The following is an 18,466-nucleotide window of genomic DNA, read 5'->3' as shown; positions in this document are numbered from 1 at the left end:
TCTCCATTAGAGTCATGTTAGAATTAAGTATGAGTTTTTTGAACCTCTATAGCTCTCCTCTCAGGCAAGCATATAAGCTTCTCTTGGGAAGACACTGTGTACTTTGACAACATCCCCAATCCCCAACCCCAATCAACGACAGGTAGTTGATGACAACTCCTTCAAGAAAATAATCAAGATAATGGTGTTGGGCTTCCCTGGTGGCACAGTGGTTGAGAGTCCGCCTGCCAATGCAGGGGACACAGGTTCGTGCCCCGGTCCGGGAAGATCCCACATGCCGTGGAGCGGCTGGGCCCGTGAGCCTTGGCCACTGGGCCTGCGTGTCCGGAGCCTGTGCTCCTCAACAGGAGAGGCCACAACAGTCAGAGGCCCATGTACCACAAAAAAACAAAAAAAAAAAGGAAAAAAAAGATAATGGTGTTGCCCAATTTTGCTTGCAATTTTTAAGAGAACATTTCAGAAAGCAAGAGATGCCACCCAATTTATATAGCTACTGATAGCAACTTGTTCACAAAATTAATACTAGAATGGAAAATGAATCTGTTTTTAGCTCACAACTTTAGAAGATTAGCATGTATTAATGGAGTTTTGGTGAATCTAATTATATGCATAGTCTAACTTCCTTATTCTGCACATAAAATTTCCTTTTGATCTATGTGAGTGTCAAGAACAAATATCTCAACCATCCATAAGCACAATGGGATAGGATATACATTTTTAGTAACCTCTACCACATGGTAGAGTGTTTAGATGGAGAACACTATGTTTAAAAATGTCAAAGATGTATATTCTGTTGACCCTTCAAATCTTTATCTTCTGGATTCTTTATCCTCCCTTCCCTCATAATCTGCCCAACCAATACCAAAGCACCCAGTTTTCAAGGTATGGCCAATACCAGCAAACACCACTACTGGGAAATTTGACTCCAATAAATATCACAGCTATTCTTCAAGAACAGAAACAAATTAAATTAGAAATAGTCAAAGTGAGAGAGGCATTTAAAGTTTGCATCTCAGTTATGCATGATGCTTCACATCTCCAGTGTGACCTTTTCTGTTTGAAATGCACCATATTTATTAAGAATAATGAGAGTTTTAGCTCTGCACCATGTGTCACCATCTAGAAAACACAACCACGTTCATTAGTTCATTGGAATCTCCTAGTTGTGTCAGAGTAGGGAGTATCATCTCCATTTTGCATCTAAGGAAGAGGATCAGAGAGGTAGAGAGGCTTGCTCAGCATAATATAGCTAAGTGAACATATGGGTCCTGGAATCTATTTTTTGGACCTCTGCTTTTTCCATAAACGTCTCTGCAAAGATTAACATTCCTGTGTTTACCATCATTTTATGAGCCCCTTAGTTTGGGGGAAAGAGTAAATTGTTGATAAAATCAATCTTTCTCCTCTCTTTTTCCTTGTCTCTTTCTCTTACATACACATATGCACATACATACATACATATTTTTCTCTTATTCTCTCCTCCTTAAACTCATATTAGTGACCCCAATACCTTCAGCCCCAAAAGGAAACACAAATTGACAAACTAGTCTTCACTGCTTTCATTGAATTGTAAGTACATGTACACATATGCAGGATTTCTCGCCATCCCTTTTTTATAAAAAGGGCATATATAGGCACTTCTTCATCTCTTTTTTTGTTTCAGTCAGCAATACCACACAAAACATACTTCACTCATACATTACCCTTGACGGCAGTCACTTGATTCCACTTTTTTGCTACTATGAGTATTGTCACGATAAACATTTTTGTACCTCTATCCTCATACGCTGCTGCTTGTATTTGTGTGGCATAGACTCACAAGAGGAAGAATACTGTGCCAAAGGTTATGAGAATTTTTTTTTTTTTTTGGTTATGAGAATTTTTAACTGTAATACATTTTCTAGTTCACTTTTTAAAATCTTACAATTCTTTAATTTTCTACCAGCAATGTATGAAAAATAGCATTTTCCCTTAACTAACATGTCTTTCACACACACATACCACACAGGCAATTATTTGTATTATTATGCAAATGCATCCTAAAACATTCAGAATCCTCTCAGAAGGCTTCTGCATTTGTCCTATAAGGTCAGAGGAGGATCTGTGGGAAGAAATCCCCAGGTTTCGGGCATTGTGACGTTATGGCACCATTCTAAGGATGAAGGGCTGGGAGAGAGCATGGGCAAGGTCTACATGGCCCTGGGAGAGCAGGGGAGTTTCATTAAGGCCCTGCAGAATCCAGCCCTGGATACTCAAAACTGACAGCAGTGCTCTGGAATGCATTTCTCCCTCTGATTTACCATCCTGCTACTTTTCATGCAGATTTCACTCTCTGGCTGGGATCTCCTGGCCTTTTGCATGCCTCTCAAAGATGGTTTCCATCTTCTTCTGGTCACGAAACTGTCATTCTGGACATGTGCCTTGTACAACTAACACCATTCAAGAGTGTGTAAATACTGTAACATACCTTTGGTGTTTTTTCTTTTATTTTTCCTCTCAGCGGAAAATAGACTTATGCCATAGGCCAAAGAAAAAGAAAAAGGATTACAGAAAGTGTGAAGCAATCATCTGTTAATTACTGAAGTCTTTACTGTCACCAAATCATAATAAACTGTAAAAAAAAGTCCACAGGAAGTATTACTTTAGAAACATTCTTCCTAGTATTTTTTTTTAACCCACAACTATTTTTTTGTGACATTTTAACTATTCTAATTGAGATAAGGCCCTCAAGGTAAGTACCCAGAAATCTATAAATCTCTATCGACCAGAGTGACTGTCATTGAAAAATCACATAGTCCTAGGGATGGCTTCTATATTAAAATGCCATTTAATGTGTCTCCCTGCTGAAATCAAATGATTAGAAGTAAGCTTCTGTGTCTATTCTATTTTATGACACTATTAAATAAAATTCCTTAACTTCTTCATTTATAAAAATCATTAATAACATCAGGAAAGACTTCAATGAATCACCAACCCCATTACCTTCATATATATATTAAATGACTAGTATATATGTTCCAAAGAAGTGGTGAAACGGAAAAGAGAGAAACTGTTTGTAGTTGAGCCCCTATCATATGTTTTGCTTTGATGCCTTCTCTTCTCTATGCTGAAAAATATCTTGGTGTTTTAATATTTTTTAGAGCTCATACTATCCTGTTAATTATTACTGTGGCTCTCAATGATCTCTCTCCAAATTTAGCGTATTTATCTTTCATTATAAAGCCTGGAATTGGAGCACTAGGCTATCAGGTAAATATTCAAATGTCTTAGGTTGGTAACTCTTGGTTTCCTTTGGTCTTTTATTGTAAATGTATATGTTTAGAGAGAGAAATGATTTCCAAGAAGTTACTGTATGCAAAACTCCATGATTTTGATACCCTTAATATTCCAAATAAAATTCCAAAGCTTGTCAGCACCAGACCACCTACAAGAAAGCATGGGTCTTGAGAGGTGATCTAGAGAGATGGTAACTTACAGGCTGGATGGAAAAGCAAGTGGTGACTTTATATCCATTTCTCTTTCATGGAGAGAAACTGCTTCTCCATTTGCTGCTCTAGTATGTGAGCTATTTTTACCCCACTCTTTTATTTCCTATATTTGATAAAACAAAGATATTTATACTTCTAATGGATTTCAATGTAAAGCATCCATATAGTATTAAGCAAGACTGATCTTAACCAATGAAGGAGTTTAATTAGCCTATTTCAAAGGGAACACTGTATAATAATTTTAAGCAATAATAATTACAAGTTAGATTGCATTAAAATGCATTTTGGGTCATTTATGAAAGACGTCTCTTTCACAAAATATTCAGATTAGAAGATTCAGATTAAATCAGATTTATATATATATATATATATATAACTATAAATATATATGTAGAACTATGAATACATATATTTATACATATATAAGTGCATATATGTATAAAATACATTTATACATATATAAATATATATATAGCTTATAGGCCTTATATCATAAAAAATTCAGAAAACTATCTAAGGTGATTCGACTTTTATGATATTATCAGACACATAGTGTCTATGAAGAAAAAAATAAAAGAAGGACGTTTGTGAACTCCTGACTTCCCTATTGTTGCCCAGTGCTCCCTATTCACTATCAAAATTTAAGAGCTCAAAAATATTTTTTCCAGGTTTCTTAACAGAGTATTGCTGTTTGCACAAGGAGGGCAGATACAGATGCCCTACAATCATATCAACACACTGATCGTTCTGAGCGATGTATATGAAGTATCCATTCAACAGAGGGAGCAATAAGTGACAGCAGATCAGGCAAGGCAGGAAAGCAGGGCCAGGGCAGGGTGAGGTAAAATTTAAGGAGGTATGTACTTGCACGTCTTGGAAAGTGAGTATCTCTTTAAATTTTGAGTTGAAGCACCTCACTCTCCTCACCCTAGCTTGGGCCCTTCAGAAAAGATGGACCATCTCTCCTCATGCTTGTAGAAGAATTTTGTCTACCAAACCCCAGAACCCTATTCTATTACTGTATTATGATACTCTGTAATTAAATTTTTAAAAAATTAATTATGGCTATAGTAAATGCTCTTTGAAATATTTTCAAGAAATAGAGAGGTATATAAAATAAAAAGTGAGGTTCTCTCAACCCCATAGTTCTACTAGGTACATAGCCAAGAGAACTGAAAACATATGTTCACCCACAAACTTGTATATGAGTGTTCATTACATTATGCTTATTAGCCAAAAAGTAGAAACAAACCAAATACTGAAAGAATGAATAAACAAAATGTGGTTTATTCATACAATGGAATAGTATCCACCCTAAAAAGGAATGAAGTTCTGATACATCCTATATGGATGAATCTTGAAAACAGACCAGGAGAAAGAAGGCAGACACAAAAGGTCACATATTGTATGACTCTATTTATATGAAATGTCTACAGTAGGAAAATCCATAGAGGCAGAAAGTAGATTAGTGGTTGCCAGGTAATAGTGGAAGGAGGAAGTATGGAATTTCTTTTGGAGGTGATGGGAATGTTCTATACTTAGACAGTGGAGATGGTTGTAGAACATTGTCAACATACTAAAACCCACTGAATTGTATGCTTTAAAATGCTAAAGTGTATGATATATGAAATATTGTTCAATAATAACTTTTTTAAAGCTAAAATGAGTGAAGGTCTGATCACTTTCCCTTATGTAGCCAGAATTTATAGTGTACCTACTATGTGCAGGGCACATCTGTAAATGTTTTACTTCATTAACTCATTTAATCCTTGAAACCACCCAATGAAACATCTTTGAAAGATAAGGAAGTTGAGGCACCAAGCAGGTTAAAAAATTTGCCCAAAGCCCTGTAGCTAGCAAAGGACAGAGCTGGGCTTATAAAACCAGGCCATCTAGCTTAAAAGTTCACATTGCACACTAATTACTAGGAGTAATGGCCATTAAAAGTTGGGGTATACACTTCTAGGCACACACATGCATATGTATGTGTGTCGACAGATAACAAGTATTCGCATGGGACTATACATACTAGAGGTCAGCAAACTATAGCCCATAGACAAAATCAGGCCCACCATCTGTTTATACATAATCCATGAGCTAAGAATGGATTTTATATTTTTAAATGGTTGAGAAAGAAGGAATGAAAAATGAAGAGTATCATTTCATGACACACAAAAAGCATATAAAATTCAAATTTTAGTATCAATAGAAATTTTATTGGGACACCGCCAGCTCATTTATTTTTTTGTCTGCGATGGGCTTCTACAGTACAAAAGCAGAGTTGAGTGGTGGCCACAGACAGTGTGACCCCCACAAAGCATTAAATATTCCTATCAGGCCATTTACAGAAAAAAATTGCTGACCCTTGGATTATACCATACAAGATACTCTAAAACTTTCTTAGGTCACTAAACATTATATCATGTTCAACCTCCCAGACTTCTTAATTTCATCAAATGGCTGCAAAATTAAAATGCACCTAAAATTATTCAACCTTCCCCCTATTGACGAAAAGGGCATATTCTTTACAAAATTTCTCTCCAAATGGTTGGATTAATTTATTTACCTCCTAATGTAAAAATGACTTACATTTTGGTGGCCTAAGTACCTGGTCTTTGGGAAGTTTCGGGCTTGTCTCACCTGAATGCAGGCTCTTTTCACAGTTGCTCAATAGTCACCTAACAAAGATGTTGAGTTCTGAGCTGTTCTGGGCTGCACGGTCAGGTCAGCTTTGCATAGATTACATAGAGGGACTCATCTCTCATTCTTCTCAACAATCTTACCTTCCCTGCTTGGGTCTATTATACAGAAACTTCTTTTACAAGTAGTTAGAAAAGTGGAAGGTAGCTACCGCTCTTTTTTTGTCCCTCTGTAGTGGATACTGTGGTGGGCTGTCAGGTCCCTCACTATTCTGTGTTGAGATATTCATTCTCCTGCTGTTGGCAGCTCACGACCTTCAGTTGTTTCGCTTTGGGAATTGCTTTCAGCTGAACAAGGCTACCTTGCCTAATGTCATGACCTTCCTTCCGGGGCAAATCCATCCAGTAACTGATCAGTATGGGAATATAAAAGCCCATCCACCTTGACTTAAGGCAAGACAATTATAAAAGGCCATCCCAGATCTAGAGCTCCCTGTAGAATCCACTGAGGTTCAGTTGAACTTATTCATTGTGAGACTTCTCCTGTTCAATTCTTCTCCCATTGCACAAAGATGTTGCCCTGAGAACACTACTGCATATATTTCCTACAACCAAAACTGCATCAGAGAGTCTGTTTCTTGGAGAAACTGACCTAAAACACTCCTAACTCTTCCTAAAGGAAGAGAGATGTGATATTTGATATGATGCCCGAGAATAGGAGAGGAAAATGAGTACCTGTGGCTTAGCCCCTTCAACTCTCTCTTTTTGGGGCCACCCCCATGCAGGGAGGTGCATGCTCCTCCTGCTGCCTTTGTAAGGTAAGTCATGCCTCAGACTATGCTTTTCTGAGGCAAATCTGACCAACCATCATCTCTTTTCACAGTAACGAGGCTCTAAACTGTGTGACAAGGAAGTTGTCTATGGGAATCTTCTCTGAAGACTAGATTTTCCCTAGGATTGGATCTCCCAATATCTAAACTTAGCTGAGGATTCCAGGAAGTTCAATTATGGTAGTAAGCCTAATCTAAGATCTCCAGTTTGGCCTGATCAATAATTATGCTAATGATTTGATCTTTATCTGCTTGATTCCTTTGTCTTTGTTCAGTTGGGTTAAAACTATGGGACAGGAAAGAATCATGATCATCATCCTAAACCCACACTGACAAAGAAGAGCACTACATACATCCAAAAGGTAAACCTTCATTCCTCAATATTAACCATTTACAGTCTAATTTAACAGTTTTAATTAATAGTCTCTTTTACCTATATAAACAGGGAGATGCTACCCCAGCAACTCTTTAGATTGGGGCAGGTCTTAGTTCAAATCCACCTTGAGCATTTGTGATTTAGGAAGCAGTTTTCAAATAGGAAAACTGAGCTGTGTCCTTATCAATAACTGAATCAGAGAAGATCCATCTCAGATTTGGTTTAAGGGTTAAAAGCAAAAAATATATATATAAAGTATCTCTGGCAATACCTTATATAGTGGGTATTCAATACATATTTATTCATAGCTCAGTAAGTATTAAGAACTATTATATAATATACCCATATGGGTGCTCTCTAGATTCTTCAGAGAGAACAAAAATCCCCTCTCTTCTACTTCGAAAAGGTAGTAGAAAGACTTTTCATTCCAAAGAGACCGTTTCAAGCCAAAATTCTGGACAGTGAGTCAAGGAATCAGGGTCACACTAAACTTAACAAGTACAAAAGTAGGTAATAAGTGACAGAGAGAAACAGGGAGCAAAGGCAATCACATCCACCTTCCACTTTATGTTATAAAATGCAAAGGTTGGATGCTACAGACTGAATGTTTGTGTCCCCGCAAAGTTCACGTTAGATCCTAACCCCAAATGTGATGGTATTAAGAGGTGAGGCCTTTGGGAGGCAATTAAGTCATGGGGTGGAGCCCTCATGAATGGGATTAGTGCCCTCATAATGAGATCCTAGAGAACTCTCTTGTCCCTTCCCCAAGTGAGGACACACTGAAAAGACAGTATCTATGAAACAGGAAGTGGGCCCGCACCAGACACTGAATGTGTTGGCACCTTGGTCTTGGATTTCCCAGGCTCCAGAACTGTGAGAACTAAATGTTTGTTGTTTAGCCCACCCAGTGTATGGTATCCTGTTGAAGAAGCCCAAACTAAGAGAGAAGAAAATGTTCCATTTGCCTGCTAAGAGCATTGTTAACTCTGGCCACGCAGGTACCTGGAAAGTGAGAGCCTGCAGAGACTGGCTGCCAATGATGGCAGCTACCAAACTGGGGCTCTCATTAGATTTGGCCCCAGGCATCAAACAACTCAAGAGTTGCCTTCATACTGTTAGTGTGTGGCAAAGGAAGGAGGGAAGCCTGTGGTGGTTAGCCCCATCATATCCTCTTCTCATAGAGAGGGAGAACCAAGTCCCCTGAGAGTTTAGAAAACCAGCTTGAACCCAGAGTCTAAGTAGGAAGCTGAAATGGGTAAGGTTAGGCAATGACCAACATTGGAAAGCTCAGTAAAGAACAAGTTAACCAAGATAAGAATGTTTCACTTATGTCAGGGTGAACGCAACTTGATGCTCAGCATTTATTACTCTGGGGATTTCTCTGCTGTGACCAGCATTCAGATTAAAGATCTTGCACACTAAGAATAAAACTAAGAAAAACTATGAAAAGAGTGAGTTTTCTCATCACAAGGAAAAAATAAAGAACTAAAATTTATAAAAAAAAGAAAAGAGTGAGTTTCCTTAAACTTCTGGAAAGAAAATTCTAATTTGTCACAAAGTGTTCCAGGAAAAGAACCTGGGATTGGAGGTGGAGGTGGCTGCCTTTGGAACGTAGATTCTGGGGATATAATCACTGACCTGATTTGTCTTCTTAGCCTGTGATGCTTGTGATTTTGTGAACTCAGAACTACTAACACTATTAATATGTGTAATCTGGTCCAAAAATCAAGCTCAAACATTTAACACCATGACCTTCGGAACTAGTGAATTCCAGAGAGGAGCTGAATGCTCTGTGAAGAAATATTTCCCTTACCAATTTTTTTCTAAATCTGTTGAACATAGACTTTAGAGCAATCTCAAGTCTGATGCTTTAAAACGAGAGAGAGAGGGAAAGAAACAGAAAGGAAGGAGAATAAGGAGGATGAGAAGAGGAAGGAAAGAAGGAAGAAAGGGAGGGAGGGAGGGAGGGAGGAGGAAAATAACAAAAGGCAAATGAAGGAAAAGGAAGGGAAGGAGAAGAAAGGGAAGAGAAATCCATTCCTTTAAAATACGGTCCATAATTCTTTTTAAAGACCATGATTATATTACATGGATTATACTCCAGAAAGCAGTTTGGTTTATAAATAATAAATAAGACCTGACAAAAAAGGGAGAAGGAAAAATTACTGAAACATACTATTTCTGAATTCTGTTAGGCATTACACATCACTGGTAGAGAGCACAGAGACATGGGAGATTTAAAGAATGTGTTTAAATCTTTGTAAATATAAGGTGCCAGAGATTCCAGTTCAAAGAAACAGATTACTAGCTTAAGAAATGGGAGAAAAGTTCTGAGACTTCTCTCACGCAGTCATACCAGTTTCTGCAGGAATGCAGGAATTCTTGAAAAATGGTTAGTTCTATAAACATATGGGCAAAGCTGAACTTTCCACGGAAGAGAAAAAAAGTTTTCCAGGTATTTAAAACATCCTCCATTTTTCTGTATTTATTTCATTAATTTTTCTTCTTTTATGGAAAGGAGGAAATCACCGGGCTCACCTGTATCAAACCCCACACTTGGCACTAAGTCCACGGTTCCGTGAAAGGCTCCGGCCCACGCTGAGGTAGCAGTGGTGACTGTAGTCGGATCTGTTTTTGTGATGTCACACGGGGGAGCGGGAATCCTGGCCGCACGCACAGACGGCATCAGCAGGGGCCCATAGGATGGATCCAGGGCAGAGCCAGCAGAAGGGTGGTGGTGATGGTGGTGGTGGTGGTGGTGGTGGCGGTGGTGCATGTGGGGGTGGTGATGCCGCATGTACATGTCATGCATGTGGCTGTAGGACGGGCTCACCTGAGATGCCAAAGGGTAGTGCCAGGACTCGGACACGGGAGGGGGAGGGGCGGGGCCAGTCTGATGCAGCCCATGTCCCGACCAGGGGCTGGGGTCAGCGGCAGTAAAGGTGCCAGGGGGTGCAGTGACCTGGAAGTCAGGATGAACTCCCCCCAAACAGGGTGCAGATGGGGGCTGGTAAGAGCTGGTCCAAAAGGAAGTCGGGAAACTACTCCGCTGGCTTGAGAGAGCTGAGCTGTCTGAGAAGACAGAAAAATACATTATTTACATAAGATTCAGTTCTGGGATAGACTTGCCTCTACTTGTCCAATATTTTACAAGCAGACTAATTAGCATACACTCTTTTTCTCCCCACACAGAGGTGAACAGATACCAGGTAAGCCTCTGAGTTGCCATGCCAGGTCAGTACTCAGGGGTCCAGGTGCTGAACGAGTCCCCTGCTTTGTTTGCTTAGCTTAGGCTGTCACAGTCTAGGCTGAGGTCGGCAAGTCTGGGACTGGAAAGCTTCGTTTCCTCCTGCGTGTCTTGCTGCCATCAAGTCTGAGCACAGGTCACAGGTATATAAGTCTCAGGTAAGAAAAGCTTATGCCATAGACGCGATTCAGGTAGGTTGGAAACGATGATGTTTACCAATTTCTTTTAAAGGAAAATACAATTTTCACCCAAACTAAGCATTTTAACGCTGAAAGTAACAGATGGAAGTAAGATCACAGTGATGCTTGCCAACACCCATTTTCCATCAAGAAGAGTATGTTCCAAGCTTATTTTTTCTGTACAGGTCTGGGAGTTTCTAAACTGAAAATAATAATAGTTCACTTTTAATGTCAGTGACCAAATGCCCAATACTAGGCCAGGAGCTTTGCATGGATTTGATCTCACTGGATACTCACTCCAACCTTATGAGGTAGTTACTGTTATTATCCCCATTTTAGAGATGTGGAAACTGAGGCAGGGAAGAAGCTCAAGGGTCACAGCTGGCAAGTGGGAGACTGGGCTTTGAAGACAGGTAGCCTGCCTGGATGGCTGGCTCTCATCATACCTGTGCCACAGGACAGCACATTTGTAACTATAACCTGAACATCTAGAATTTGGTGAAGATTCTGTGGAAATCATGAGTGGAGGAGACTCAACTGGGGTAACGGATTTGAGGAGATGTTTAGGGAAGGGGAAATGATATCAGAGAATAGCACTTGGAGATCAATAAGCAAGAGGGTCTCCCGTCCTCGACTTTGCTTCAATTCAATTTCTCCACTCAATGGTCTTGACATGTTTATATAGATGACCTACTATGTGTGAAACATGGGGCGACTAGGGATGACCGGACAGATATCACCTTTAATCACAATCTGGCAGGGGACAGATAAGTAAATAGACCTGAGCAATGTAATTTGGTTTGTGCTCTCATAAGGGGAAGTACAGGGAAAGGGCACTAAAGCTGCCTAAGAAAGTAATAGCTAAATAGAAAGGGTCGGGAGGGCTAGCCTTGTGAAGAGGTAGGGAAGAGTGTTTTAGGCCAGGGGTCTCCAACCCCCGGGCCACGGACCACTACCGGTCTGTGGCCTGTTCGGAACCAGGCCACACAGCAGGAGGTAAGCAGCGGGAGAGCGAACGAAGCTTCCTCTGTATTTACAGCTGCTGCCTACCATTCGCATTACCTCCTGAGCTCTGCCCCCTGTCAGCATTATGGTGAGCTGTATAATTATTTCATTATATTACAATGTAATAATAATAGAAATAAAGGCCCAATAAATGTAATGCACTTGAATCATCTCGAAACCCTCCCCCCTACCCACGTCCTCTGTAGAAAAATTGTCTTCCCCGAAACAGGTCCCAGGTGCCATAAAGGTTGGGGACTGCTGTTTCAGGCTAATGAAAAAGTATGTGAAAAAAAGGCCAAAAATTACACATACACACACAAATAGCATTTGAGGGACAAAAAAAGAGTTCAGTGGGCAGATGGTGGCAAACAGACTATGGTCTAAGAAGGACCCACATGGGTGTGTTTTTATGAGCCATGCGCTAAGTGTGGGCGCTGTCCTGAGGAGATCCAGTGAGCTTAAAAGGGTTTTAATCTAGGGAGCGTTATAGTCAGAACTGTGTTTAGAAAGCTCGATACCTCCAGTGAGAGCCAGGTGCCTCCAGTGCAGGGTAACTAAGCAAGCACGGGCCTGGGAGTCTGGGGTGCTCAGCCAGAAAGCTGACACCCAGCAATTACCCTGTCTCGTTGTAGGACCCCAAATGATCTGCTGGCCTCTCTGTGGCTCAGTGTCCTCCAATCAAATGTGAGGATTTGAGCTCATTTAATTCCAAATATCTTCTGTCCCCATACCTCTAGCCATTCTGTGACAGGTCCTATGGAGGATTTGTATCTATAGATAATGATAAGGTTGCTTAGTACATTAGTCATGCAAGTACAGTAAAATAGTATTTTTATACTGGGTTCCACATAAATGAACCTTGCTAGATCTTTCCATGGAATAAAAGATATCCTAAGAAGTACTGTGAAATAAAAGTATTCAGAAGTCTGACATGTTCACGTTCTCACGTCATAAACTTCCAGGACATAGTTTTCTTGCCTCAGGGAAAGCTTATATAACTTGACTCAACCCCTACACGTGTAATTTGATGAACGTAATTATGATTATCACCGGGTTGTTCAAACATTTCCTTTCTCTAGCTTCCCTAAAGGCTGTGGCACTAACACTGCGAGCTCTTCCTCTCTCTCCCCATCCGCCCTACAGCAGAGCTATCATCCACCCCATCCACAGACAGATGGCTATTCAGTGTCTCAGTTCAATTTCCTCCCATCCCCTGCTCAGGATATCCATGGATCTCAAAACCCTTGAGGAAACCTAAGCGATGATGTTCTTCAAGAGGCAAAGGATGAAAGGACAAACTCTTCTTCAAACCTTCCAACAGTCCTGGCAAACTTTTACTTGAATGGCTTAGTTTTGTCACAATCACAATCTATCCGAAAATAGCACTTAAAGTCACTTACTGGCATTGAGGCAAATATGTTCTATTTAAGAATGGTCTTCCTTTGACATATGAAACATGGCTGCTAATGACAAGAAGGAAAATCGTGTAAGCTGTAGGAAGAAAATTCAATTTGCCTTAAATGATGGCCATTTGTAGAATATTTCTATCATACCCACAGTAGAAAGCTGTTAACGTTTAAAGTTTAAAACTCATACAAAGAGTTTATAGAGGCTCCTTATATTATACAGTGCAGCTTTGCCACCACCAATCTGCTCCTTTGTTCTCACAGATCCAATCTTTGGTGGCAAACCCTTCATTCTGCTCATAATTTGTATCTCTTGCGGGGCCAGAATCTCATTATAAAAACAGCTGAACTCAACCCACAGGTGTGTGCCAGAGACAGATAGTTCTCTTTCTTAATATCCCCCATTAAAATGTCAAAAGTACAGAGAGTATATGTCATTTCCCTGGATGCTTTCCTTTTGTTTCTTTCCATTTGTATGTCCACGGACCTAATTTTATTTTACAGATGCTTACGCATTTTGGATATGCGTGCAGAAATATGAATAATGAAAAAATTCCTTACCAAAAATATTATCCTACTTATGACGTATTGTATTGTGATTAGTGAACACATTAGCATTGAAAGTAGAAATCTATTCTAAAAAATGCACCCCATAGAGGCTGAACAAAGCTTTAAAATGCCCCAGGGAAAAATCAAATTAGAAGCAACTTAATATTTTCCCAGTCAGTATGTCTCCTGATATTAACATAAAGTTTGCAGAGATCTATGCAGCTCTTTTCAAAAATAATGTTGCAGTCTACAAGTAAATGAAACTATATTGAACAGAAAATGTTTATGGACAAATCTACATTTCAAAACCACTATCTGGTATCTTGATTGTTAAAAAAGAAATTCTTGATACAAAGAAACAGATGATATTCTTTGTTTCATGCCTGGGAATCAGTGTGCTTATTTCATATGTGTGTAAATTTTTTCATTACATGACTCTTTGCTTACAAGTATTTAATCACAGCCACATTTTTTTGGATGAAAAAGCTTATGAAAAACTGCACACGCTATTTCCATGCAATATTACTTTTTAGCAATTCAGAACTATGCGATATTCACACTCTGTGGTGACTTTGGGCTCAATGATACTGGATATTTGGGTGACGTTAACACTGAGTCTAACATGTACAAAAAGTCTAAATATACTTTGGTTCAGTTTGCATTTGGGATTAAAGAATATTACACATGCATACACACCCTTATTTCTAAACAACAACAAAAAAAGAAAAAAAGAAATTGTCTCATACAATCCACTCAAAGCATACCCAGTAATCCCACTGCCATGGTTTTTAGCAGAAATGTGTCTTAGAGACATAAAAGACTTTAACATGGATCATCAGGTGGTTCTTTCAATTTCACAGGAGCTGGGATACTTTTGACATTAAACTTCAATGCCTCTGAAAAACAACCTAAGGGCAAACACTTTATGCAAGAGAAAATTCAACATATAATTTTAAAAAATAAATATTTTGTTACCTAATTTTGAAAAAAAAATGAAAACTATATTAAAAGGAAAAATAGGACCATAAAATGTTGTAGAACCTCTATCTTAAGTCATCTTAAAAATCTCCAGAAAACATATTCTTAGAATAAATACTGATTGAAAACATCCATGTTAAAAGATAACATTTACCTTTTTATTAACCTCAGTGAAAAAAACTGCTACTCCATTCTCAACCTAGAGGGCCCTCGCTCTAATTTTAATTCCCTTCCTCTTGTTCTGTTTCCCATAAAAATAACTCATTGGGTCAGAGGTAAAACGATACGTGTTCCAGTGTTTTCTGTCACTCAGGCATTAAGCATTACCATTATATCAAAAGACTGCCCTCCAGGTATTTTGTTCTAGAGTTGCTCAAAAATGGGCCTTGTGACTCTAAAGTGAGAGTTTCAAGGGGTGCTGTCAGCTGCCCTACTCCTTGGAGGCAGGACAATGAGATAAACCAGGCCTCAATTTCCTCCCACGTGTTTGTTCTAAGCTTCCCAGCAGCGATTACTTCCAGTGCCTCTTAGAGATGCCGCCCAACTCTCTCCGTCCCTGTCTCAGTCGGCCCAGGAGATAGGCCCTCTCTCCCCTTCCTCCTCTTTGCTAAGTTTAATGCTCATTTTGAGAGGGCTTTCTTATGAGAATGTTGCTCCAAGAAGACAGATGTAGATCAGTCATGCAGAAAACATTTACTTTTCAACTACAAGAAGAAAAAGTGTATCAAGTTTACCACTCAGCATAGTTTTCAAGCCAGTGACATATTTGTCTATGTCTTGACTTAACTACTTGCTTTCCCTACATACACACACACACACACACACACACTTTCTGTAATAACACTTAAGCACTGAGGTCAGTGAATAGACATATTTGAAGCCAACGCTTCTATTGGATGGGATAAGGAGACAGTCAGATTCATTAGGTTTTCTTAATTGAGAAGCCCTACTCAATCCATGAGGAGATATAATGCGAGAAGAGGTAGTCATTGTGATGTCATGTCAAATAAAGTACAAATATTTACTGTCAACTGCTTGCCTCAAAGCTGCAAAACGTTTAAAGAGGACTTTCCTAACTCCATCAAGATACAGACGCAACGTATGACCGCTGTTCCATCATTAGCTGACACTCTATCATTTGCCTAAAGATTTACTGTGGAAATACATTCTGCAACCAAACATAATTCAGTTTTAAATTCCTTTGAAGTACTGTAGCACTTGTGTAGCACTGTAAAAACCTCATGCCATAAATTAGACCCTTTAATTTAATACAGCTGGTCAGCAGCTCCTCCTAAAGTATTATTGCCACGGCCATCAACATTGTCAATAGCCTTGAGTACTTAGTATGTCCAAAACACTGTATTTTTGCCAGGAATACAAACTCCCAGAAAACAGTTTTCTGAATAAAGATCCAAGGTTGGTTTTCTATGTGCCAAATGAATGGAAACTTACTTAAGGAAGAGAGAAAAGGCATCTGACCTTCAGTCAGTGCCTTGCATCAAGCCCTATGCCAAATAATTCATATATATTATCAAAATATCTTTACAACAACCCTAGGAGATGGGTATTAATCAACACATATTATAGCTGAAGTTAATCTCAGGGAGACTTTGAGAATTGCTCAAAGATAACATTGCAACCAGGCAGTAATAAGGTCAAAACTTGAACCGAAAACAAACATAATCCAACCAAAGACCGCATTATGCAAACCTGTGTTGCTTTGGCAATTAATACAATATTTCCAGCAACTCTCTTAACTAGACATGGGAATCTCAATTTATTATACTTCTCTTTAACACATTCAATAGTTGCTAAATCCTTAATTACATTTTGTGGATTTCATATGAATCTTATCCAACTTATGTATACTTAACTAAAAACACTAATTCACAATTAGAAACAACTATGGCAAAGTTTTATTCACAAGTGGAAAGTAAGTAATACATTTGAAATCACAGAACTGCACAGAAAAAAAAAAGATTTCAACAACCACTTAATTCAACCCCCTTATTTTATAAATAAGAAAACTGTACCCAAAGATTGCATACAACTTATTACTAATAAATTCTCTATTAAGTCTATTAAGGACTTTTTTTGTTTTCTAATCCTGGGTACATAGTATGAACTTGGTTCATCTAATTTAATCACTTGATCATTCAATTCATATTCCATATTTTTCACATAGAAATGCATTATCCTGAGTATTGGGGAAAACGATGTGAGTTAACTAGATAGGATATATATAGTCTCAGTGGAAAAGGAAGAGATGGAAATTGAAAAGCATGCTGTGTTTGCCTGGGCTACTCTGATAAACTAACATACAAAGCTCTAACAATTCTGGTCTCTACTTACACCTCTTCTTTTCATTCCATTCACACTAGTATTTCGGCTTCTCGTTGAACACTCAAGTTCAATTCTTCCTCAGGGCCTTTGCACTGGCTGTTCCCTCTGCCTTAAATAATTTCCCCCTAGATATTTGTGTGATAAGAAGCACTCTTATTTCCTTCGGGTCTGTGCTCAAATGCAAGTCTTAGAGAGACCATCTGTTATCACTCTAAGTAAAATAATACCCTGCATCTCATTATATATATATTGCCTGTCTCTTTCACTAGCAAGCTCCATTGAGTATAGAAGCTTAGACTCTCCTGTCCACTGCTATATTCCCACTACCTAGAACATAGTAGGACCTTAATAAATATCCACTGCATAAGACAATGAATGAAACGGGAGATAGATTTGAAGACCAGATTTAAGATAATGCCAAGAAAATTCTAATAATACTTACTAAAACATTACCATTATCCACACTTTCTATACTGAAATTTGACAGCCTTCCAAAGATCCTCTCCACTCAGTCAGGCAGATTATGGGAAAAACACTGACATGTAGAGTTTTTGCATTTACACAACACCTCACTTAAAACTATTATGGTTATGATACTTTAGACAATCACTCTTACATCTTTCTATAATTTGGGGCTTTTGCTCCTATATTCCAAGTTAAATGATCACTGGGCTGCATATGCTAGTATGCTAAAAGAATTAGGCATTGCATTTATTACTCTCCTGGGACTGATTGTCATGATAGGATTTATTATTGATATATCAAACTATTTATTAAAGCCAGCTAATTCACTGAAGTTTTCCTATTTTCACCCTCCACAAGCTATTAAAAGTATTCACAATGTGCTATCAAATAGGACATTGTTGGTTCTATTAGCATCTTAGGGTTTCGAGGACTAAGTTCTCAGTTCTTGTGGGAAGTCCATAATTACTAATCAAATAAGCAGTATGCTTCCCAATTCACCTGTACCAAGGTCTAGGTCACTTGAATATGGATTCCACCTTCCTCTTTAAAGTCACTGTGTATGTCAATGTTGTTCATATTTCTTATCAGAAAGGAGAAGAGAAGGGAGGGATGGTGAAAAGAGAGAAGGGGAGGGGAGGAGAGAAAAGGGAAGGAAAGGCAGGCAGACAAGAAAGAACCGTTCTTCTGATGCTGAGAGGGGACCGACCACTCATCACCTCTCACCTGCCCCCTACCACAGGTGACCTACCACAGGTGACCTATCACTGGTGGCCAGCCTCTCCTCACCATAGGATCACATGGGGCACTTATTACAGTGATTCCCAGAGCCTACCTCTGGAGCCTCTGTCTGATTCGAAGGTCCAAATAAGGGGGCTGCAATCTGTGATTTTTAGCAGCACTAGATCAACAATTATCAAACTTGAGCCTGCACCTGCATCCCTGGGAGGGCTGGTTAAAACAC

General features: G+C 39.0%; 1 protein-coding gene across 2 annotated transcripts in view; it reads right to left on the bottom strand.

Moving 5' to 3' along the window:
• VGLL3 (vestigial like family member 3) overlaps positions 1-18,466 on the bottom strand; it is a 44,617-nt gene that overhangs the window by 12,583 nt on the left and 13,568 nt on the right. For both annotated transcript variants that reach the window (XM_079923177.1, XM_079923178.1), the window contains exon 3: positions 9,872-10,405. In XM_079923177.1, the coding sequence (XP_079779303.1) occupies positions 9,872-10,405 (534 nt within the window). The remainder of the gene's footprint in view (positions 1-9,871; positions 10,406-18,466) is intronic.

Source organism: Stenella coeruleoalba, assembly GCF_951394435.1.
Source record: "Stenella coeruleoalba genome assembly, chromosome: 5".
NCBI lineage: Eukaryota > Metazoa > Chordata > Mammalia > Artiodactyla > Delphinidae > Stenella > Stenella coeruleoalba.
The sequence above is the reverse complement of the archived record's forward strand: the minus strand, read 5'-3'. Positions and strand labels throughout refer to the sequence as shown.